This window comes from Sinohyriopsis cumingii, chromosome 14 (genome assembly GCF_028554795.1).
Source record: "Sinohyriopsis cumingii isolate HCF-2022 chromosome 14, ASM2855479v2, whole genome shotgun sequence".
Taxonomy (NCBI): Eukaryota; Metazoa; Mollusca; class Bivalvia; order Unionida; family Unionidae; genus Sinohyriopsis; species Sinohyriopsis cumingii.
Window position 1 is genome coordinate 80,289,227 of NC_142974.1, and position 26,439 is coordinate 80,315,665.

General features: G+C 37.4%; 1 protein-coding gene across 1 annotated transcript in view; it reads right to left on the reverse strand.

Moving 5' to 3' along the window:
- Positions 1-25,942, reverse strand: part of LOC149784226 (low-density lipoprotein receptor-related protein 2-like) — a 60,317-nt gene extending 34,375 nt beyond the window's left edge. The window contains exons 1-5 of the mRNA XM_089932278.1: positions 25,820-25,942; positions 7,636-7,815; positions 4,387-4,443; positions 3,948-4,112; positions 561-1,002 (exon numbers count right to left, since the gene is read on the reverse strand). Coding sequence (XP_089788404.1) covers positions 561-1,002; positions 3,948-4,112; positions 4,387-4,443; positions 7,636-7,815; positions 25,820-25,886 — 911 coding nt within the window. The 5' untranslated portion in view covers positions 25,887-25,942. The remainder of the gene's footprint in view (positions 1-560; positions 1,003-3,947; positions 4,113-4,386; positions 4,444-7,635; positions 7,816-25,819) is intronic.
- Positions 25,943-26,439: the final 497 nt, after the last annotated feature.

Genomic DNA, 26,439 nt, shown 5'->3' on the forward strand with positions numbered 1-26,439 from the left:
ACTAAAAATATCACTTATTCTCACTTCAATGTGTTAACAAGCATACTAAGATCTAAAAAGCATTAATATATGTAGCTATAGTGGTCAACAGGTACATAAATAAGCAATATACTATCTATCAATATAAATATAAATAAATAAATATAAATATATGCTTATATATATATATATATATATATATATATATATATATATATATATATATATATATATATATATATATATATATATATAAGCATAGTACTATATTGTAACGTTTAAAACTTTATTTGTTCTGTGCACACAGTGCTACCACCACGTTTTATTCAACTTGTAAATAATTAGATTGCGTCCTAAAACTTAACTAGTGTGTGATTCTCTATTTCTCTATCACCCCCTCTCTTTTCCAAATCTGCCTATGTTCAGTTTTAAAGGTTTTCATGTAACCCAGAAGTACTATACCTATTTCACTTAAACTGAACTCGATAATTTAGCAACCGCAAAAAATAATAATGTCTACATAGTCCTGAAATACCCCCACACAAAATGAAATCTTATAACTTTACATGTTTTGCACTTACGCTTCCTTCGGGTCAAGAGCCAAGGCGTGTGGTCCCTCCAAATTTTCATGAATGAGAACTCGGGTCATAGATGTGTCATTATCTAAAAGTGACTGAACCATGATCCACTTGTATTGCGGATCGGTCCAGTATATGTTATGACTGATCCAGTCCACCGCTAATTTTACATAAGCCCTTGAAAGTCCCCTATGAAGAATCAACCATTCATTATCTTCAGAGAGTCCCATAGAGAAGTTAGTGTTTTTGTAAACTGATTTTGTGTAAAAGTCGTACACGTAAGCCTGCTTTAATATATAGTCTACATCTACACTGATAAGCCGAACGTCAAACGAGAATCGGAATGAACGAATGTTATCCAGGCTTGGGGTCCCGTCCGGAGCAGTCGGCAGTGCATATATATGCTTAGTAGTGGTCGACGAAGCAATCAAACCTCGGTTATTTGCTGCAACATAAAAAGTTAAGTAACACAATTGGCCACAATATGCATTTTTGTGATTTTTTTATATAAAGAATCACTTGGAAATTAATTTTTACTACACAGTGCCTTTAATGAAAGCAATTATGTAAAATCCTGAACAGAAAGAGGTAGCAAAAGTTGAAATTTTCGTAACATAGATAAGACTGTATATCTTTGAAATACAAATGTATATACTAAAGCAAAGTCAGACCTAGGTTATCCTTCAGCGATATATCGAAATAAGGGGCAGAGTGAAACTAAATATCTATATTAAACGTTACAGACTTTATAAGTTTTAAATCAACATAGCCTTCACACAGAATATACATTATTAACTTACATGTGATGTTTCCACTAATGTTTGGAATTTTGTCCAAAACTTCATCACCCCCGAATGCATATGTCTCGTTAGCCTCAAAGTAACAGGACTTTGCCCATTTTCCACTCTTTAAAAGAATGATGCATAGTCCCTTGTCTGTCATAACCTTGCTTTACTGCATGAAGCATCACAATTTAGAGGCGTTGTATCTGTACTTAATTGTTTATCCTTTAGCCCACTCTCTTTGAAATGTTCTGCCAAGGAACACTGGCAGTATGAACTTATCAAGTATATCTTCTGGCTGACTTAAACATGATAATCGTAAGACGTAGTATCATAAAAGAGGTTTTGCTTTTTTAAGTTCCTGTTATCCCTGATACACGTCATTGCCTCCATCTCATAATGTATTCCCATTTTAGGATATTATGTACACATGTTGTGTAAATCCTTTATTATTATCATTACGAATCCAAACAAGTGAAACAAATCCAAGCACAACCAATATTGTCACTCTAATCCCGTTCAGAACCGTAATAAACGTCCTATTTTACCAAGCCCATCAAGCATTGTTTCTGTTGGCGGTAATGTTGCCGCTTTTAGTGGTGCTCGTGTCACTAATTACCGTAGTCGATTTCGCATACAAACTTGTTTAGGGAGTGGGTTAGGGCCTCAGGACCAATTGATACGCTCGAGAACAATTCCCCGGAACGAACCATATTCCAGTTCCGTAACAATTACTAGTCTTACTCAAGAAACGTACTACTTTAATTATATTAAATATCAGGTCGATCTCTAATGTACATTTGTACATCATTAATGCTTCACTTTAATGGCCCACAACGTACCCGTCTTGATCCAATAAGAGAAAACGAATATGTATCAACCGACCATGAACACAAGAGAGACATACTGTCGCTAAAGAAGTAAGTAATATTAAATCGATGAAATCCACAGTTGATTAAAACATAAACATTTTATAACCATGGCAGGCTATCACTGGTGTATCATAATTGGTTTCATAACTACCACTAATTCCGCTACAGGATATCGACTATGACGACTAGTGATGCAACAACCGAAAACAGCTGATCGTTTACGTCCACTGACAGGAAACCCCTCAGAAACACACCCACCCACCCACAAAAATATCAACATGAAGCGAATCATGTACGTCTTGTGCAATATATTATTAAACAATAATGTACCTATCATGGCTGAATTCAGAAATATTTGCTATCCTGCAATAGCCATGTGTTTCAAGATCGAAGCACAGCAAAATTAGAGGTATTTGCCAATACGAGGCTAGCATTACGGACGCACAATGGCTAACAATGGCGATGCATTCTTGGATGTAAATGAAATGCTTGGAGTCGATAATAACGCTCCACACAGTGCAAATGGTAATGTCTGAATTATATACGATGGCATCGTGGTGTATTTCAAAAGCGATCGTTACTTAAACGGCGGAAAAGAAATAGACAGGAAACCGTCTGATTTCACCTTGTGTAGCAATGCCAGCGCTAAGCTAGCTCAAAATTGATGCATTATCACGCAGAAATGCCGATCACTGCATCCATAAGTAGTTGTGAAAGTACTCGTGATTTGTCTCGACAACGACTAGGAAAAAATCACCTACAAAAATAAACCCATTTGCGTTTTTAGTTGACTATCTTCAATCAATACTGATTCAACTATGAATGAACACATCGCGACTGATATTCAACAACGACGCTCGTTTCGGACGACAATTAGGGGCACAATCAATACAGATTAAGGTGAAAATCGTAATAGGCCGGGGGCTTAAATGTTTCCCAGGTTTATTGTCTCTATCATCGTATAGGATTTGTAGGAGTAATAACGATAGTTGGTTAGAAGTTTTTGCGCGCATATGCACCTGGAGATGTCCAGATTGCCAAAAAACTATGCATCCCGTTATAAATTGGATACCTATCATAGGCACTCCAAGTGGCCGATGCGAGAAATTATTCAAAGCAGAAAAACATATGCAAGATTGAATTTACAAGTCTCTGGTTTATTTATGAAATAAAAGAGCCTGCGCTTGGTTGCAAAATCAAAGACTGCTTCACATGGTATTGCTGAAATTTGGGCTTGGGAAACGCGAACTCACACCTATTTTATGTGATGTAAAGGCCATATGAATAACGAGCAGGTTTTGATTGAGGTATTAGTAAAGATAATTTCGTTACAGTTACATCCATGAATGCGTATTAATTTGAAATTTCTGGTAGCGTCATCAAGTACCTTCACTACAATCATTAAACCGTATTCAATGGATATTGTGGTTTAAATGATTACAATAGCTGCGTTCGATATCCTGTTTGGCGAAAATATACACCTATGGCACTCTGTTTGCATATAAGCAGTTCAAGGTGAAGAGGCTTAGACACAAAAATCAAGGTACAGGAAGTGAAAATCATGTTATTTATTTTCCAGTTTATATTGATCTGCTCAGCAGTGTACTAGCCTAACTTTGGAACCTCATAGAAGCAAATCTGAATCGGACTGTCTTTATGGCACAATAAACGGAATGGTCAATAATAAATATTTTCATTGGCATATAATAAAGAGATTATGACGTTCTTTGACATACCAATACACACTTTCTTTCTGACCCATTGTCCGTTATTGCCACAAATGACACTTGTAACGCCGAGTTCGGGAGAAAATCCTGCATCACAAGTGAAGTTGCAAATGTCACCGGGATGCCGCGAGCATGACGTCACAACACCGCTACCAACTGTCACTGGGCACCGTCCTGTTTCATATAAAAGAAACGAAGAATAAAAGATGAGTTAGAAACCAAACATATAAACGATTTTTTAAAACCGGAATTGCAGTTGTTTCAGTATGTTCTGTCGATAGATAATTACTCGAAAATTTAATTCATAGATACGTACTTAAGTAGTTAATTAGGTTTGTAGATAGATAAGTAGCTATACAATAATAATTAAGATACAATCGTGGATAAATATATGCAATTTAATTAATTGATTTATAAAAATCAAGAACATTTTAAAGTTGACACTTACTGAGAAGCAAGTACTTCTGGAGTCTAGTTTCCCTCACTTCGGCACGTTCGCTATTTGCTACTCATGTAAAGAGAAAAATACAGCATTATACGTCCGCTTCGTGTCTGGTACACCATGTCACTTAGCAGTTCATTATTGATGTTGGGCACTTTAGGATTGCTAGCGCATTTAATATAAACTAAATGTATAACAACTTTGTTAAAAAACGATGGCACACAATCGCATCGTAAACACTTGGAACCTATTTCTTAAGATTAGAAACGAAAAAAAGCACATCCACCATATTTAGGCCCCCACACTCGAGTGACCAATTTACCCATGACCAGAGCAATTCGTCGATCTTACCGTTTTAGCTCTTCATACAATATTTAACTGAAAAGACATAAATAACACAAAACAAGGTACCATACATAGATCACATCTGATACCATTTATATCATTATAATTTTATCTGCCACATACCTGATATTTCATCCTTTGGTAGTTTTCAATTACTATGAACATGTCATGACAAAATGGTATACGTTTGTTTTAACACATATGATCTCGTGGTTTATCAATGTCTTGTTTCAACACTTTGAAAACCTACAAAATTGTTACATACGTTATATAATTTTAGATGCTTATAAAATATTTTTAAAAGAGATAAACGGCAACTGTATTTTATTGTCTTATCATTCGTGCACAAAAGTGACTTGGAAGAAATGGAAACTTGATGCCTACCCAATTATATTACAACAATCATAAAAACTGAATCGTTTTTTTTCCGTATGCGACAAACATATACTCTAAACGTAATGTCCATGGAACTAAGGGTGCTATGCTACCAGTGTAATATATTACAATCCCCTTGGTGATCAAGTAGACTGCGAGAAGTGTAAACTCCTCCTTACTGGGGATCCATCTGTCAATTAGAGAACAAGTCCACTCCAATGTTGATCCTGCTGATAGCGAGTGAATTCAACTCCACTCCATGCTAAACTGATATCAAGAACAATTCCCTCTCAGGAATAAAGGTATCGGACCACTAATTTATTAAATATTTCGAGATGTACCCATTGGCGCCTAAATAAATTAAATTATTTGAATCATACATTTCACAGCCTTCGTCTATAAACTGTAGCTAACAAAACACAATACCTACTTTCATTGTGATATCGTGTATATAAGTTCGGACTGAATCTATATTGTGTGTACCATTTGTGCGTGGCTATGCTATTAATTGCAGACAAACAGGTCTCATGTTTAGCAGCATGGTGAGCAGGAAAATACTGTGAAGCACATGCTTTTCAAGAATAAAAACCCAACATATTTTGCTATAATGAATGAAGCGGGTGTGGTTTGTATACCAATCACATTGATGACATTAATTTTCATTTGTTTCTATAGTAACAACTATTTATATGGGGTAGGAATTAGTGGTTCCATACATATTAGGGTGGGGTACTGTGTTTATTCTTGAAAAATGTGTACATTTCTGCATTTGTTTCAGAGGCATTAGTTGATTGATGAAAACGTAATATAAAACAAATCATTGCAAGATTAAGTACAATATGCATACGGTTATAGAAACCAAGCATCGCAAAGCTTTATAGTAGTTACTAGGATGTATTGTTTCATAGTTATATTCCTGTGAGTCTAAATTAACAGGTTCTCCGTTCATCATGACTTTTCATAACCAATGTCCAGTTGTGCTTGCACTATATACACATATACACATATACCCATAAGGTCGGTGTGTTGGTTTGGTCAGAACATTATTTACCTTCTTGGTTTTAGTTAAATTGTCTACCATAATGCAACGGGACACAGCTGTAGTTTGAGTAGTGTTTTTCTACCTTCAATAGTCATTGCGTTATTGCACATGTTTTATCAAATTATACTATTTCTTCGTTTATCACTGTACCCACAATTTACTTGTCTTATTTTAATCCAGTTCTTTGCCACATCGTTCCTTCTATCACAGGACATGGTATAACATATATGAATGATATAATATTTGTGTCACACAGAAGTAGGATATACAGTATATTATTTTGCACGGTGCTTTTCAAATGATTAATTCTGATCGATTTTCAAATGACAGCACTAGGGTATTAGTTACAGTGTTTTGGTATTTGTGTCCTTTAATCATCTGTCTGAAGTTTAAACTTGCGCATGTCTGTTCTCCTTTTTTAATTAGTCATGATCTGTGTCAAGAATAATGTCTTTTTTGATGAAATATAATATATGCAATAGTTTGTCATTTGTATTTTAAGTGATTTTGTTTCTAATTATTCATTGTATCTTTGAATGTTGTTATTATTTTGTTTTCAATTCGGCTTACACTGTAGTGCAAGCAAACAAATACTAATACGATTTAACCATGATTACTTTCTAATTAACTCCTTTGTCGTCAGTAGCAAATCGTATTAGTTGATGAAACTTTCGAATTTAAAATGTACTAAAACCTTTTTGCGATTTGTAAGGCCTGAAACGCTTTTCTTTTCGTTCTTGCCTCTGTGTTTGTAATTTCACGCCAAAACTATTATATATTTTTGTTTGTTTGTATTTTTGTTATTTTGGACTGTGGTATAACTTTAGGATACTATTTTGATTTTGAAGTGAGATTGAATATCTATTTTATGGTGTTAGAATTATAGTTTGCGCCATTTTTACATATTATATGCATTAAATTTAAGATAGTATCAGGTGACAGTGATCATATATTTTTACCCTGCCTTTAAAACTTTTAGTTCACTCATTTCTTATGTGACACGTAATGCAAACCAAACAGAGCATCTTTGCTGTCATTGACACTTACAGGCTTTAGGAATAAAACATAACAAATATATTTTCATTGACCACCAGTATAATTGACGTATATTTTACAATATATTAGATTAATAAAATATTAGTAATATTCATTTTCAAATAGACTAAAGGATATACATTATTCTGGCAAATATTATTAATGTACGCCCCAAAACAATGTACTCTGTAGTTAACAATTTTGTGTAGTCTTTCGGATTTTTTTCTCTAAAGTCACAGACAAGGATTTGGCAAATACTTTGCTTGCCAATTAAACAAACTAGTAGGTATAGTTAAAAAGGAACTTTATTTTGCAACTATTGAAAAAATCATTTCAATATTTGTTGAAAATACATTGCAATTTCGAAAGCAGAAAGAGAATGTCGTAGTGAAATGGACGACTTTGATGATTAAAGTACATGTGAGCGTATGACAATATTATAGTTGAAATTTACTAACCTACACACGTGGCAGATGTAAAGGTCCAATATCCATCTTCGCCGCACGTAACATTCCTGATCTCTCTCGCCGACGTGTAACCAGAGTTGCATGTGAAATTACAGATGGTCCCAGGCTGACGGGAACACGATGACATCACCATTCCGTTGGGTACCTCTGTAGAACACAACTGGGTTTGAACTGAAAATTAGATATATTGTTACAGCTATGCCTATGCTTCGTACATTCTGTTCATAGTTGGTTTATCTTCCAAATATTATATTAGATAATAATATACCTGTTTGGTTTGATATAGAGTAAACTTCCATGTCCCAAACTTTAAATCCCACTGCATATTCTCTCCTCTTTGTAAAACAAGACAGTCTCGAATAACTATATCAAAATAAATGCATACTCAAGATCCAGTATCCCTTTTAGTCTTTCATTCTTCATCCACAGCAGTTCCACCCTCAAATATTCCATTTTCCGACACCATATTGAGACCACAACGTTTTGAGTATTTGTATCATCGGATCGGTGGCATCATCATCATTATCATCATCATCATGTGGTTTATGCATCTTGATGCCTATGCAATTAGATCATAGGCGTCTTTTGTACTATACATTGTCTGAAACTTGTTAAAAGGAGTCAGACAGCTTGAAAAGCAGCGTAAAATTAATTTAAATAATGTGATGTCACAACTCACAAATCTGTTTGGAACCAAAACGAGTTAATGGAGCTACCTATGAAAACTATACTTCTTACTTATATTTCTCAAAAAAGAAACAATAACTCACCTACCCAAAATGACAATGATGAGAGCAGCATCGGGAACACGCCATGAATTGGTGGTTAGCAGCAGGGAAGTTGAACAGACCATCGTTTCCAACCAAACTAAACGCTCCTACGGGAACTTTCTCCGTAGAAGCCTCAGAAATAAAAAATAAAGCCTTCTACGGGAACCAATTTTCGTGCGATACAGACCCGATGCATCGGGTGTGTGCGCCGGGTGTGTCAATAAATATAGCATCCGAGACAGGAAATAAACTAGGCGGGATAATTATTTTGATTATTATTTTTTGTTGCAACGCGGGGCTGCTTTGGTCCATTTTACGTTACATTAAAATGATATAATCAAAAATAATATGAGTCGGAAAATTAGTACAGTTGGAGAGCCGCATTCTGCTAGAATAGTGCGAGAACAATTAGCGGCAATAAAGAAACTTATCCCCACGAAAGAATTATTCAAGAAAAAAGTTCGCGAGCACGAAGACGCGGAGCAGGGATTTACCGAATTATCGTCGAAATTGTTGAAGCCGGTTACCGAAACAACCGAGCGAGTCTTACTTGGTGATATAAAAGATCCGGATATCAGAAAACGCGGAATTTTTCCTGTGTTGAGAGACATTGAGGAACATACTCGATTAGTGCCAGATCGGCTGGAACAATTGCAACAAGCACAATTGCAGCAAGCACAAGCGCTGCAAGCACAAGCACAAGCACAAGCGCGGCAGGAACCGCAGCAAGCAGAATGGTTGGAAGAAGAAGAAGAATTCTTGGAAAAGGAGGAGAAGGAAGAAGAGGAGGAGGAGGAAGATGAGCTGAAAGATCCTATCGGTAAATTAATGAAAAATTTTACCCCTGGAGGTTGGGCCGCGATTTATTCTGAAATTAAAGAAAAAAACATTAAGGAACTTGGAGAATTTGCGGAAGATTCTTTCGCCTATAGAGGAATAAATTATTTAACGAATGAGGGACTAAAAAAAAAATCGGGGACGAGATGCTTGGTATAAAACGATATATCGGGCTAAATTTAGATTACCCCGGATAGACACCAATGAATCGAGGTATATTCAATTTCGGATATTTGCGCGTAACAAAAAAGTACCTAAGGGGAGAGAAATAAAGATAGATAGACCTTCAGGATTTTCCCCTGAAGTAAAAGAAAAATTACCGGAAACGACATCCGAAGTTGAAAAACCTAAATTTCATGTTAGTAGTTATTTTACCGAGGAAGCTCTTAAAAAACTCGAAGACGAGGATAAATTAGTCGATATTGCCGCAAATTTTGATGAAAGGAATGAATATTTAAAACCAAGACTTCACAAAAAAGATATCGAAAAATCAAAGTGGGCCACTTGGGTATATTTTGCCGCAAAAGATCCTCCTTTCATTTATGATTCTAAATATAATGAATTTATAGAAAAAGTAAAACAAAGAGAAAGAGAGAAGGAGGAGGAGGAGGAGGAGAGAGACGTAATGACGCGATGGTTTAGTGAACCATCAACACCAGTACCAAAGACAGGAAGCGGATATACTATTTGTCCTGACAGCGTCATTAACGACGTATCTCGCCTCGAGGTATTAATCGGAGGAAAACGAGCCGGAAATAACTCTTCTGAAATAATCAACGAAGCCTCCGATATTTGTCAGCGATTATTTCGCGGCGGTGTTATTAATTCCTACATTTACAAAGAGCTCGGTGACGAACTCATCGATTAAAACAATCGCATTTAGATAATATGATAGTTCACAAGTATCAGCGCAGACTTAGACAGGTCCGCGTAGCTAATTCTCGATTACCCGTATATAAATATATTCACGGCAATGGATTAGGCGACATCGTGAAAAGTCTCGTTACAAGAGTAATACCTAAAATTGGACCTATGGCCAAACAAATTGCATCAAGGGCAATAGGAAAAATTGGCGAGACTGTTATTTCTGGCGTTGGTAATTTGGCCAGTAAAGGCTTCGATGTTGTCAAAAGCAAAATATCAAACTTATTTCTTAAAAAAATCAGCCTGTCAAATTACCTAGCACCAGTGAAATGCCCGCTGATGTCAGTAAAGCTATAAACGACGCAGCAAACAAAAAAATAAATGACCTAGCACAGGAAGTTGCAAATACAAGTTTCATATCGGGTAGCGGTCTTCGTTTTAGATGAAATTCTTAATAATAATGTTCGCACAAGTGTCAAACGAAGTGTTCGACATGGACGAGCCTGTAGGCAGGGACACATCCGTGCGTGATTTCCAGTATTTCTCGTAGGACGCAGTGATACCAAATGCACCTAATCGCGTTGAAATTCAAGTTCACGATACAACGAGATATTTTCTTCCATCTGAGGCATATATCGAGTTTGTTGGTGAAATCCTGAAACAAGATAATACCACCTACGGAGCAGATTTTAAAGTCGGATTCGTTAACAACGGCATTATGGCATTATTCAAGAGAGCCACTTACATGATTGATGGAAGAGAAATCGAATCAATTACAGGTAACGTTGATTTAGCAACGACGATAGTAGGTCTAGCCAGATACTCGGATGATTTTACTAGATCAGCTGGCCCTAGCATGATGTTCGCCAAAGATAATTCCGACCATGCTGATCATGTCCAGTATAACATCGGGAGACCGAGAAATCACCTTAATAATGCTGACGCCGAAGTTGGAAACATAATGATTAACACTAATAACAATTATAATCTTGGATTTGCCACGCGGACAGCCATGTTGACTGGCAATGAACGAAGATTCTCCTGTGCAATTCCGTTATCTCACATTTTTGGATTTTGCAGGCACTTCAGGAAAGTTATTTATGGAGCGAAACACACGATTTCCTTCGTTCGAGATGACACAGGTAATAACCGAGCCATCTGGCGAGAAGCAGGTGATCAAGGTAAGGTGTTACTAACTAAATTTACATTGTGGATGCCAGCGATAGTTCCATCGATGCTTGAAGAAGAAAAATTACTGTCATTCATGAATCAAGGTGGTAAGTCTGTTATGTCCTGGCTGACAACTACTACTGACTCTATCGACGTTAATATCGATGGAATATTTACCTGGCGAATTGCGTCACAACAAGGCGTCTCGGCACCTAGGCACATCTTTGTGGCTCTTCATGCCGCAAACAGATGTGATCAAACTCACAGTCACATGATATTCGATACATTTAACGCAACAAACGTGTCGTTAAGGATAAACGGGCAACAACAACCATCCGAGGAAATATCAATTAATTTTGCCAACTATTCGACGGCTCGTGCGTATCATCGCTTGCTAAGTTTTATGGGTCGCGATCAAAATATCGATACCGGATTACAAATATCGCAGCTGGATTTTAATACTCGCTACCCTATCTATTACTTTTCCCTGGAGCATCTTGATTTAGTAAAACAATCCGTCGTTGATATCCATTTCAAAGCCAGAATTAACACAGCTGGACCAGCAAGAGCAATTGCGGTAATTCTCAGCGATAGAACAATGATCTTGGAAGGCATCAGCGGCAGAATGAGAGTCATCGACGCGCCTGTCGAGAAAATGTAACAAAAATCTAGATTTTCTAAACTTAGATTAAAACGATATTAATATGCCATACGAACACGTCAGCGTAACTCTGACCCAGGGTCAGATGAAAAAACTCCAGTCAGCGATAGCAAAGCAATGCGGTGTGAAATTAACCCTGAAAAATGATCAAATTCAGGGCGGGCCTAACAAACTATCGCTAACTAAGAATCAACATGGACGTTTTACCAAAGCCAAATCAGCAAATTCCGGAGTTCATGTGAATCTTAGTATAGGTGCCATCAGAGACATGGTCAAAACAGGTGGATTTTTCCCTCTACTAGCTGCTATTCCCGGATTATTAGCCGCAATTGCTCCGTCGATAGCAACCGGTCTAGCATCAAGCGCGGCTGGATACGCAGGTAAAAAACTACTAGAAAAAATAGGAGGGCGATGCGGTAAAAAAAGGGAAGCGGCCTTTATCTAAGACGCCCCCCATACGGATCCGGCCTAAGATGAGCACGCCCTATTCAAATTTAGATTTATTCAGCGAAGCAAAAAATAAAAAAATAAAATTTTTCAGAGGTGTATTTATGCGGGATCAACTACCAGAAAAACCAAATTCCACCGAGACAGGAATAATAAATCTCGATTCAAATACTGGCCCTGGTACACATTGGGTCGCCTACGCGATTAATCCTCGCGAAGTCATTTATTTTGACTCGTACGGACTAGCTCCGCCAAAAGAATTTATCAATTACGTGTCAAAGCTAAATATTCCGATTTGGTATTCAACACTTCCAACGCAGACGTTAATGGATCCACCGATATGCGGTCCTGAATCAATTAACGTCCTCGATGGGATTTCAAAATCATCTGGTCCGTATAACAGAATTGTATTTGAATATGCCGTAGATAAGTATCATGGTTGATATTTACGGAAGATTCCTCTACAGGAAGAAGGAAGTAGCCGACGTCGATCTATCAAAGTTCGCCACAAGGGATGATATTAATAATCTTCTGTCGTTGTCAGAAGTAGATCCTGGCGAAGTTGCCATTTTTCAAAGCAAGGAAGGAAGATTACAAACAAGTAACGTCAAAATAACCGATATAATCAGGCGGGACGAATATAACGATCGCATTGATCAATTTACTCGCCTATCAGAATCGGTATCAAAATCCATAGCTGATATCTCCGATTTTGTAGCGAAGTTACCCCTGAAGGCCGATATCGCAGATGTGGAACGAAGAGATAGCGAATTATCAGCAACGTTGCTTCTGAAGGCCGGTAAAGCATTACACGACGATCTTCAGGACAGAGTGACAAAAAGACTTAACAGGCTAAACAACGATCTTAAAAAACTCGACGATGCCTTAGCTAAATTTAGTAAAAAAATTGACGAGGACATAAAAACATCCGGCGATAATTCTTCTGCCGCACACGAGCTAGCAAAGAAAAAAGTCGATCAAGCATCGCACGATGATCTTAGCGATAAGGTAGGAAAAATCAACAAAGACATCACTAACGTTTTTGCCGATATTACCGAGATAAAAACCGTAATGAGTCAGAAAAGCGATAAAACATCACACGACGATCTTAGCGAGAAAACAAAAAAAATCAACGAGGATATTGCTAAAATTAACGAGGAAATTAACGTGATACGCCAAATCACAAGTCAAAAGACCGATAAAACATCACACGACGATCTCAGCGAAAATGTGAGAAAAATTAACGAGGATATTGCTAAAATTAACGAGGAAATTTCCACGACGCGTGATTTGGCGCGTCAAAAGATTGATGTATCGTCGTACAACGAAGAGATTCGAAATTTGAACGCGAAACTTCTCTTCATAGTTGCAAAAATTAACGATATTAGCACAAAAATATCGTCAGCGAATCTTGAAAAATTAGCGCGTATTATTGTGCCAGCGGAGGTAGAAACAAAAAAAATTGATTGTTATATGCAATTTGTGGTAAAAACGTACAGAAATAGGTGGTACCCCGATGATAACACATTTAGCTTTACCTCGTCGATTATTGGTGCCTATCGAATACATGTTATCTCCGAGACGAAATTCAGTGTAAAAACTAGTACTCGTTACTCCTATGAATATCACACTGGATTTTTGATTATTCTGATGTTCGAAGAATACACGGAAACATTTACACTAGAACCACCAGATAGAACCTCCACAAGACCAGTTGAATATATTGTAATTATCGAATATTTATCCGGAATACCCGCAATTGGTTAGATAGATTAACTAATAAATGACCGCATCGGACTACCGATACAATCAAGCGCGTTCATGGCAGGATTCGCTAAAAAAACTTCTCGACGAGTATCAGATAAAAATAAAGAAATATCAGCGCAGATTAGTTGCCATCGATGTTGCCGTGTATGCGGTAAGCGCAATAGTCGCCGGTGCGGGAATAATCTTATCCGCGGTAACAACAATCGCGCCGATCGTAGCAACGATAATAATCTCGTCGACAACGACAATCGCGGGTATTCTCAACATTATCGCAAAAAAAATATCCTCATGCACGAGTGAAAAATTATACCTGTACACGAGCAAACTATCCCAGGTCAACGAGGCGTATTCGAAATTATCATCGCTGCTTTCCGAGAGTCTCAACGACGGAGTTATATCCGATCTCGAATTTTCCGTGATGGTAAATATCTATTCTGAGATTGAACAAATGAATATCAATAATGTCCGAACTAGCTCAAATCGCGACAAACACAACACCGCCGATAACAACGCTGATATCGGCAAGCTCAACCAGGCCAGAATTTAGTATCGATTTTCCAATTCCAATTAGCGTCAAGGAAATTGCGCTGTCACAGTTACGCGTCTATAATAGCTGGCCCAATATTAGATCAAAATCATTCGGTAGATTATTATCGAATAATTCGCTTGTTTTTGCTAATAAAATCCGTCCCGATGGAACTCCCGATTGGATCGTCGTTGGTATACCAACAGGCAGCTACGAAATTGAGCAAATCGATAAGGAACTCACCGGTAGAATATCGAATATAACCGGCGATGCTACACCAGGAATAAAAATATTAGCACACGAACCAACAATGTCGTCGATGATCGAAGTAAAATCGCCGTATATCGTTGATATTTATCAGTCGTCGATTAGGACAGTGCTAGGTTGGCCCGAAATCGCACCTCTGGCAAAACCAGAAAAATCTGATTTTATTATTCCAGGTTGGCACGAAGAAGCTCCTCCAGAGCTACCGGAACCAAAAAAGTCTGATTTTACCACCGATGAAGGATGGTACGGAACTATCAGACACAAGCCTCTAATCAGCAGTGCCATCAATCTCATGAACAGCTACAAATTTGACTTAACGATGTTCGCTTTTACTTTTAGGGACGAAAGAATTCTCTCGTGGTTGCCTCTTCCCAAAATTCCCCCTGGTGTGGAAATCTTCGACGCTACCAACATTAACAGAATAATATTCCCCATAGATGGTATCTTGATAAGAAAAACCATCGACGAATTTAATCAAGAACATAAATTACAATTAAATTTATTGCGGGGATCCTTTCATGAATGTATCTTAAATAAATCAGGCTCATGCTGAGAAATTATCGAACGCGTGAAGATCTTAAATCAACTTGCGAATGATGTTGAATATTATCACGATATGTTCATTCGGGCGATAATTGATGATATATCAATTGCCGATTATGTTCTTCCTATTAGCAGCTTCAAGTTGATCAAAAATTCAGGAGAAAAACAAAAATTCATGACAGTATTCAAATTAACCGAGGAAACGCTACCAAATTTCAAATTTCCTGATTATGACGTTGATGAAATGAGAAAATCCGTCGTTGATACCATCGTTGATTTATTTCCGAAATTACATGCCGCGTGGACTAAAAAAATACAATCAGAATCAATTCTTAAACACAATAATGATCCAGCCGGGCAGGGGCGGCATATCTCGCCGGGTATCGTTAACATAACGGAAGTTATCGCGATTTATCTTCACGCGGATGTCGTTGAAGGTAGCTACAACGCAGATGCGTCTACGTCAGAACAGGCACAGCAGGGATTTATCTTATATTCGTTTTCACCTAGCGCATCTCCTGGTTTTTTTAATAATAAAAGAGCCAGTAAATCCGTTTTATCTGCGATGTCACAATCGATTATTGTCGAGGATAAATTTCAAACTGACGGACCAGAATGGAAATTTGCTTGATATACGTGGGGAAACGTTGAGTATCAATTTACTAGTGAGGTCGTAAAATTAGAATCGAAGATTTTCAAAATTAGAATCTTAAAAATCTGTCCGCCAGAAAAAAATAGCAAAAAAAAAAAAATAAATAAAAATCGGAGAAATTTTCAAAATTAGTAAAATTTCTTAATTTTGATGGGTTAAATACCCGTCAAATTGAGTAATTTATATGATTTAGTAAATCTGTTGGGGTAAATACCCGTCAAATTGAGTAATTTATATGATTTCGTAAATTTGTTGGGGTAAATGGTAGTCAGAAACAAGAAAATTGCACAATTTCAGTTAAATAAATAAAAAATCAGGAAAATTTGTTTTTTTTTTGTTATAGAAATTTTTAAGAATCTTAAGAATCTTAAGAATCTTCGATTCTAATTTTACTTTCATCGACCAGCTTTTTTAGCTGCCTGACGCGCGAGCTGGTAATTTTTCTCGATTCATATTCATCAGATAAACTCGATCTAACTTTTCCTACTTGCGTCGATAATTTAACAAAATCCTCGATTTGATCATCACTGACAGATGCGAGAGATTAATACATCGCAATCTGGATTTTCTTTATGAACTTATATTCGGATGGAAGCGTGTACCTGTATTCGAGTTTTCCCTGGACGATCGTCTCAAATTCGGACCGGATTTTACCTGCGTCCAAATCAGAAGATAAATTTATATTTTTATTTTTTAAATCCTCGATGGCTTCGATGATGTTGTTTATGTTTTCCTCGTTCATTATACAAATTTGTAATATTTAATTAATTTTCCAAGTCTGAAATTATCGGAATATAATAAAACTCGATCCATTCGCCGAATTTATAGGAAAATGCTGCGCTGATTATTTTTTCTGCCGCATATCGTACCGAGGCTGAATGAATACCAAAGTACCTTGCAGCGGCACTCATCGACGTAAACACAATTTCCTCGTTTGTTTCTTTGTTTATCGATTTAACCGCCTTAGCTGGTCGATATCCGCAGCCGTTACTAAATTTAGAATTTTCCTTCTGAGTAACCGCCCGAAGATTTAATAGTTTATTGTTAGTTTTATTTCCGTCAATGTGGTCGATAACAAGACCGATTTTTATTGGTCCGTGAAAACATTCGTATACGAACCTATGACAGAAATACGTATTTCTTCGTTTTTTGTTTTTGTTGACAGCAAATTTGAGATAACCAAATTTATCAACGTTGCCGACATGTTTCTTTGTTTTGATATGCCTGACGATACCGTCGGACGACGACTCGTATCCCGCGATCGTAGGATGAGATTTAAACTCGTATGTCATTTCCTCTGGGGATGTTGATTCAGGAATCGTTGATTTTGGATTCATATATGATAATCTATTTGTCTAAATCGTTATTTGCTTTGATTCGATTAATATAATCTTCTTCGCAAGTTATAACCGACGAGGATCTTTTTTCATAATATCGCCGCAATTCTCGATAATTCTTTCCTCCACACGCCAGACACAATCGAGTTTTTCCTCGCGTGCCAACCTGGCAGCGTAGGCATCGCTGTGGTCCTTTACTGCCACGCCGAATCGCATGTATATGAGCACCGCAATAATCGCCTCTGCAAGATTTGTCACAGAAATTTGTTGAACCGATTAATAGCCATTTGCATTGATTCATATTATTTAAACATTTGTCTAAAATATAATCAATGGATACGTTTGATCTTGATGAGGCAGAATCTATTATTCCTGAAGTTGACCGAGCGAAGAAAGAATTTTTCGATGATGGAGCGGTTGACACTTGGTCGACATGGAAAACAAATTCCATCGATGCTACAATGAACCTGGAGCGAGCCAAGAAAATAATCGAGCACATAAAGATCGAGCATCCCGGGGAGCGATTTATTTTTGGAATAAAATTTATCGCACAAATGCCTGATGATACTTGGATTATTCGCGATAAACGAGATCCAGTGCGTGCCGGTAAGAAAAACGTTATTCTTGATAAGAATTCTAAACCTGGATTGTTATTGGGAATCGATGGCCCTTATTATGCTAGATCTTATCCAGCCAGCGCTGTTGTTTATGGAATCTATCGGCTAAATAATGATCCGGATGTGAAAAACCTACCTGCGATGAAAGAATCACCGATGATAAATTGCGTGGCTGAACGTGTGATCGAACACATGAAAAACGCTCGACGTGGATCTGGTTTGACTCAATTGAGGTTGGATAAGATTAATGCGTGGGCAAAGACCGTCGCTGATGGTGCATCGGTGGACGACGTGGCTGCGTTGAGTAAAAAACTAAAATTTCCTATCACGGTGAAAACGTTATCGGGAGAAATATTATACTCGTCGCCGTATAGATCCCGAGGAGCACCAATCGAGATTATCGACCATAATTCCCATGCGTGGTCGCATTCGGTAATAATATTTCCGCTGGATCGTGTGGTTAAATTTTATCCCACAGACAGTAAATCTGCGGAAATTCCACGGAGAATGATAATTCCGATGCCGTGTTCAAATTTATCAAAAAATTAAGCGCATCTGATCCGATATCGATATGGTTATTCTCGAGCGAAGAAAGATACGATCAATTTATCCTGCCATGTGGCGATATTTACAGGAACGAAATATTACATGAATCGATGAGAAATCTCGCGGTAAAATATTCGTCGAATCCTGATCAATTATTAACAAATTGCTTTACAATTTCGTCTGTTGCTGCTCACGCCGCTAGAGAGAAAAACTCGTGGAGGCCGACAAGAAACGAATATCTCGCCGATATTCAACTTAGCTGTATCGAGTATGGCCATGGCGGATTGTGGAATACCAGGTACGATTTCGAAGATATGATTTCCGTCGACATGAGCGCATGTTATCCTGGAATTTTCCTTGGATATGGCGATTGTTCCGAGTATTTTGCTAAATTCGGCCATCCTACCAGCGAAATGACAAGAGTAGCAATTAACGGACCGTTGCCTGATTTTGTCATGACCGGATTCGCTTGTGTCACGTCGTTTGAATTTGCTGAAAATCTGCATAAAATTTGCTATATTTGGTTTGGAGGCATTTCTCTCAACGTCGTTGGGTTCCTACAGTGTTATTGAGATATATGCTAGATTCGTCGATGTTAGTGTCGTTGACGGTGAGTGAGGCGATTATATCGTATAGAAAACAGACCGACGTGTGGCTACCGACGGATTGCGATAACGCGAAAGATATAGGAAGAAAAATAATTGGTAAATTTACTCAAGGTGGATCCGTTGATCACAAGCATCGGCACGCTAGATTATTTATCAACGACGCCGAGATGTATTTTATAATCGCCGATACGGTATCACGAGGAATATTTTGCAATAGAGAGAATATTATTATTGATGGAGAAAAGTTAGGTACCGTAATTAGCTACCTTGACGGAGAATCAGCACAATATACGCATTTACGATCGTCGATGCTCGCTTATGTTAGTATAAATTTGCTGTCGATGATAAACAAATTTTCTGATATCGCGGTAAGAGTCGCGACGGATTCATTTTATATCGATAAAAAATACCAGTGTAGGCTGGAAAATTTAATCACCGATGGTAGCTCCTGGGGAACTTGGAGGATAAAAAACGAGGATATTCTAGATTATTGCGAAGACGCCGATGTTGAAGATCGCGATGAATTTCATCGAGGTAAATTTGGAGAATCTTCGACAGCCGCATCTGCATTTGACCCAATTTCACGCAGCAAATTCGTCTACCTAAATGGACCTGGCGGTAGCGGTAAAACAACGCGAGTAATAAACTTATTTGCGAACTCCGATATGATTGTGTTGACTCCGACGCATAGATTAGCGCGAGAAATAAAGCAACGTGTCGTTAATTCTTGCACGTACCATAGCTATTTCAAATACAGCGGTGGATCATGGGACTCAGTGCGAATGGGAGACAAATATATCAACAGGATCATAATATTTGATGAGATTTGCACGGTAAATTTAGATATTTTAAAATCGATATTAGCTTGGCTGGGGCAGAAAAACACCGCCGTGATAATGTGCGGCGATCATGGCCAACCTAATCCGATTGATGGTGAATCGCCTCACGAGTGGCTTAGAAGCTTCGTTGATTATTACGAGGAAATCGACGCTGATTATAGATCGACAGATATTTTGTTGACCGAATTCAAAAAAATAATTCGATTGCAACCGAATAAGATTCAATGTGACGTCATGAGAAAAATAATCGACGAGACTCCGATGAGCGATTTTGTAAATTTGTGGCGTCCCGATCATCTGATCGTTGCTAGTAGAAAAATTATTCGTGATATTATTCAGGAAATGTTATTCAAGCTGCATTGTGAGAAATTTCCAACGCTGCAGGTACCGTTATGCTATAGGCCCACTGATACTAGGCGACAAAATATTAATGTTACTTTGCCATGCAGAGAAGAAAGGAACTTGGTCCTGAATGATATTATCTTTGTTGATATTAATCTTGTTAATGACGCGCTAAATGCAGAAAAATCGCCATGGAAATTAGGTTACGCAACAACGATACACTCGTCGCAAGGATTGACCGTAGATGGCCAAGTTTGGATTGTCGATGATAGAATATCTTGGTCAAATTTGGTATATTTGGCCGTGTCGAGAGTAAGAAAATTATCTCAGCTAGGACGAATTCGAGTAAACTACATTAGTGACGCTGGCGGTAGTTGAGTATCTTCGGGTACTATCTGTAATTCTTCTTTGGTAAATCCGCGTTGTGGCGCTAACGAATCTAGGATATAAATTGCCGGTCTTCCAGATGATCTTGTTACGGCGGATATTTTATGTGTTGTAACGCTCCAGGTTGGGTCGGTTGCTCTTTTTCTTCCTCCTTCGGCTTCACATTCCTTATATAAATACCTGACTGTGACGCTACCTAGTACAGGCTGAATTGTGGAATCTCGCTTTTGTGGTATATTTGATTTTGTAATTGCAATTGCGGGCTTCATTGATATTGTTCGAGTCGTCTCGTTATTTAACGCGCTGATTACATGAGACAATCTTGATGCCCAGTCGTGAGATCGATTATTCTGAATAAACTCACGCGCGTATTGGTATCCGAATAATCGTTCTGCGAGAGTTTTATTGAATCTTTCAACGATAGCTTGATTGCGATGAACACCTACGATACCGCGACGGATTTTAACGTTGTTCTTTTTCATTAATGAAGTAACCGCGCCAAGAAATTCTCGACCTGGATCAACCTGGAGAAGATTTGGCCATGTTAATGGGGATCGAGAATAAATTTCGTTAAATGCCTTAGCGATCTCCGTTGCTGTTTTATTTGATAATGGCTCTACTTCTTTATACCTGCTAGCGATATCGACAATGGTCAGAACATATTTGTATGTGACTCCGTCGACGGTATCGTGAGGAAGAAACATCAGATCCGCTTGATGGACCTCATTGGGGACGCTGACGGTAAAACTCGCGTATGGTATTTTCTTAGGTGGAGGGAGATATATTTGCCAAATTGCCTGTTTTGATAACCACGATTCAGCGACGGATTGTTTTACCGATGCGGCTTTAGCGAGTTTGGCAATCGCTGATTTTCCTCGCCAGAATCCTCGCGGAGAATAATATATCTGCTCCATATTATTTACCAGCGCCGAACACTAATTTGCCTTTCATCGCGCCTTTTATCAGCCAGGATGCCAATTTTTCTTTGAAATTTTTATTAGGAATTGCGTTTAGTGCGTGAATTAGCTTGATATCAGCAAGATTCCTCTGTTGTAAATCTCCACTGTAATACGCGAGATCGTGATCATAACAAGCTCCATCGATGGCGTTTACGGGATTTTCGCCTTGCTTTGGTTGTTTATTATTGTCGAGTCTGATATCGAGTCTTGTTCCGGGTCCACAATAATTGTACCCTGGTAGATGCTTTTCTCCGGGATATTTTGCCCAGGGCAATCCAGGTAGATTTGTCAAGGAGGCTGCGATATCTCCTCCGGTTCTTCTACTTTTTATTTTTACAAATCTAAATTTACGCGTCTTGCAAACTTCGCATTCTCCCGCAATTGCGTTCCTGTTGTTACGTGTAACGATTTCGGTAGGATTTATCGTAGCTGTGTGAGTGCGACACTTAACACAATATAGATCCATGTATTTTATTAACATGAATGTAATTGATTTTTCAGCCACGAAACGACGCGAGCAAGTGAAACATCATGCGGCATTACCAAATTCGATCAGAATGATAATTATCGGCCCGTCAGGATCGGGTAAAACGCAATTGTTATTGAATTTGATTATGCGATGGCTGAAATGGGATAAATTATATTTGGTTGCACCATCCGTCGATGATCAGCGTTGTTACCAAGTGTTAAAAGAATTTAGCAACAACACCGATGAGGGCACAATCGAATTCATCACAGACATCAACGAAGCTCCATCCGTGGATGATTTGGATGGTGATACTAATAATCTTGTTGTGTTCGATGATGTTATGCTGGAAAAGCAGACCAACCCGGCTAGGATATTCTCGCGTGGCAGACACAAAAACACCGATGTTATTTACGTAACACAGAGAAATACGCAGATTCCAAAGGTGATCAGGGACAATTGCAATATTTTATCTGTGTTCAATGGCGTGGACACGCACACGTTGAGAAATATCCATCAGACCTGGTGCAACGGTGACATGGATATAAATAAATTTAAAAATTTGTTCAGCCGCGCTCAGATGACGCCGCACGGTTTCATCACGATAAATCTTCATGATCCACGTAGTCGGTATCGCATCGGTCTTGATCAAATTTATTCATGAGAATGCAGCCGGACAATGCAACAAAAAGTAATAACCAAAATAATTATCCCGCCTAGTTTATTTCCTGTCTCGGATGCTATATTTATTGACACACCCGGCGCACACACCTGATGCATCGGGTCTGTATCGCACGAAAATTGGTTCCCGTAGAAGGCTTTATTTTTGATTTCTGAGGCTTCTACGGAGAAAGTTCCCGTAGGAGCGTTTATTTTGGTTGGAAACGATGGTCTGTTCAACTTCCCTGCTGCTGGTGGTTTCATCAATTTTGACAGGAAACACGTTTGATCGTATCAAAAATCAATTAACTGACATGCTTGATACTCACACGTTCTTCAAAGTTTCAATTTCATTTTTAGAAACATAAAAGCTTTATTTTAACTTATTATTTAAAACATTAAGACTTAGTTTGACGTACTACATATAAATGAACAGTATTATATAGGTAGAAGCCGCACGTATAGAGGAACAACAAATACTGTGAACTGGATATTCAAGGACTATAAATATAGTCATTATATCCTAAATTGGTATCAATTGAAACTGTAAGCGGGCAAAATGTGTTTATATATGAAGGAAACTGAAAGTATAGGTATAACTTTATGTGATGTATGCGATTGTATGTGGTGAATTTCGCTATACGTTAAGTGTGAAAATTTTGCATGTATTTGTTAACAAATATGACCTACATAAGTATAAATGTTGACATTCGTAGGATTAAGTCTGTTAAAGCGAACAGAGGGGAGATATGGTTGCTTGAAAGAAGAACTTGACAAAAATGCAATACACATCAATTTTCGTGCTTTACAGATGATATCATTCTCAATTCAGTAATGTTCGCATATCTGTAATAATGTCCTAAAACGCGTGATATGAACCATAATAATCACGTGTGACTGATAGCGTCATTAGTGTAGAATCAACACATTTAATCTTGTAATGGAACACTAATTTTGATCCTATGGTAATATGTTTTGGAAGGACACTTAAAATTTTAAGATGGAAGGTGTCACAAATAATTGAGTAGGATGATGATTTTACTAATGCTGTGATGTGATTGACTTGTATGATGCAATATTTGTGAAGTCATGTGACACAGAATGCAAATGGTGCAATCCAGGTCAAATTTCAGAATGATGTAATTTCGTCTAGTCTGTCAGCAGATTATGGAACCAACGAATAACATGCTCACAATTTCTGAGAAAATGAATCCTATTTATGTCGAATTCATCTAGGTATATCTCAATGAAAGGTCGTTGTAATTTGCTAGGCTGGCTAGTAAATGGCTACTATATTCCAACACAAAATGGCGAGTTCTAACGTTTCGATAGCAGTGGACTCTATTCCCAGAGCTCAACATAAGTGTCCATATGTAATAAAAATGGAATGGAAAGGGTCATTGGAATCTCGGTCTAGCTAGAAATAAATAACGTAGTAATGCATTCGCAACTGGAAAAATCGTTAGTGTGCACACTTGTACAAACTTCACAATGTAAGATTATATGATAATAGTTGTTTACAAATATTTGACAGAAAAGAAAAGAATACAATTTCATCGCTAAAGAGCTTGACCTTTACTAATGGTTGGTTGCGTTTGAGAGATTGTGTCAGTGGATTATAGACTCTATTATACAGAGGAGACAGTGACTAAAACATTTAACCAAGAGTCAGCCGACAGGGACACTGAACCCGTGGCTCGGAGAATATTTGCCGAACTACAACGGTCATTACGACCTCTTATAAAGGGTGAAGCTCGCTTTGCAAAAGCAAAACACAGACCTTCGCACCCAGTTTTGGTGTTTGAAGTTCAAAGTTCAGGTGTTTATATAGCTCTTGATTGACAATAGTTAAATCATGTTTAGAAGTGAGAAGGGACCTGTTTTTTAAAATGTAAACGAAATATTAGTCATTAAATCTTTAGCGCATATATATTGAAAATCTTAATTAAATGTATGCTAGAGTTGATAACGATTGGGACAAATGTACAACATGGACTAGACATTTATGTCTGTATTTGTGATCAAATTATATCTTAGCTGTTATATTTGATATTTAATTGTAAAAATTCAAAATTTGAAGTAAATTTATTATAGTTGAATTGTTAAATGGGATATGAAGGGTTAAATGAAAGAGAACTCAAAAATATGTATGAAAAACGTTTAAAATCATCAATGTAACCATTAAAGTCATCAATGTAACCATTACAGTCATCAATGTAACCTTTTTATTTTACTAGCAGTTCCTTCTTTTAAAACTATCTGCAGTTATGTATCTCAAATATACTTTTTGACCATGGAAAGGTTTACGTCTACAGTTTTAATCTCCAGCTAAGTAAATATTATTTAAATCCGAATTTCGATGAATGCTGTTCTTCTACTGAGGGTTGTAAGTAAAATTACATAATTTAATATTTGTATAGTCTAAATACCCTTTAATATCAGTAACATCAAGTGCCATATCATGTCTTGTTTAATCTAATATTTTAACAGGTGAAGGAAAGTGGAATTATAAACCACATCATTCAAAGTTTGTTTTTCTCCATGTAGGAGATTTAGAAACGAGTTGGTGATATGGTCAATTTCTAGGGATAATTTCTACATGAAACTAACGGTGCCAAAATTAATGTTAAAAACTTCTATATAAAAATGATAATATGCTAATACTAGTAAATCTTTAGCAACACGATAATCAGCGAATTCTAATTCACAGAATCAAATCAATACCTCCAGTGATCAGTCCAGACCCTTTATAGTTGCCAAAAAATGCAGTACCTACTACGATGAATCGTATTTGGAAGCTAACGGTAGTAACCGAACTGCATGTAAAGGCAAATTTATAATATTAGTACTGGATCTATTCTAGGAAATGCAGCATGATAAATCATTTATCAACGAAAATATTTAACTCACCGTTCGTTATTCCTATCAGTATCCTTATGAATACCAATAAACACGTCTTTTCTATGAATGCTAACATTTTTTAGTAAATACTGTTTTCAGAATATATTCATCCCAAAACAGAAAACCGAGCACAGCTAATCTCACAACACCCGTATCCACCTAACATAATGTGAATCGATTGACTGAAAGCCGTTGGAAGGTAATCAAGCTGTCTGGAGCGATAGACACAAAAAGCCCGCCGACACGCTTCGCTGGTTTCCAGCAGGTATGACGCGACCCGTGTATTGTATATATTTTAGTATAGTTTTTTCATCTTTAAACATTCACACTGTTTACAACCTTAACGTAAATATATCTTAATTAGTTAGCGATATATGCAATTAATTAATTTGTATATAAATAGTGTTGGGAACTAGCAAACAAAACCTGAAACAATTAATGCATTATTATGTAACTTAATTTAATTTGTGTACCAAATTATGTGCAGGTTAATGTATTTGTATGGGAAAATATAAATAAGGTTTTGAGCAGTACTGCATGCTCATTGCGTGCAATATTACTCCGAAAAAACGAGTTGAAAACCTCTTCTTAAAATGACATAATATTGTTATCATGTATTTATTTTGTTT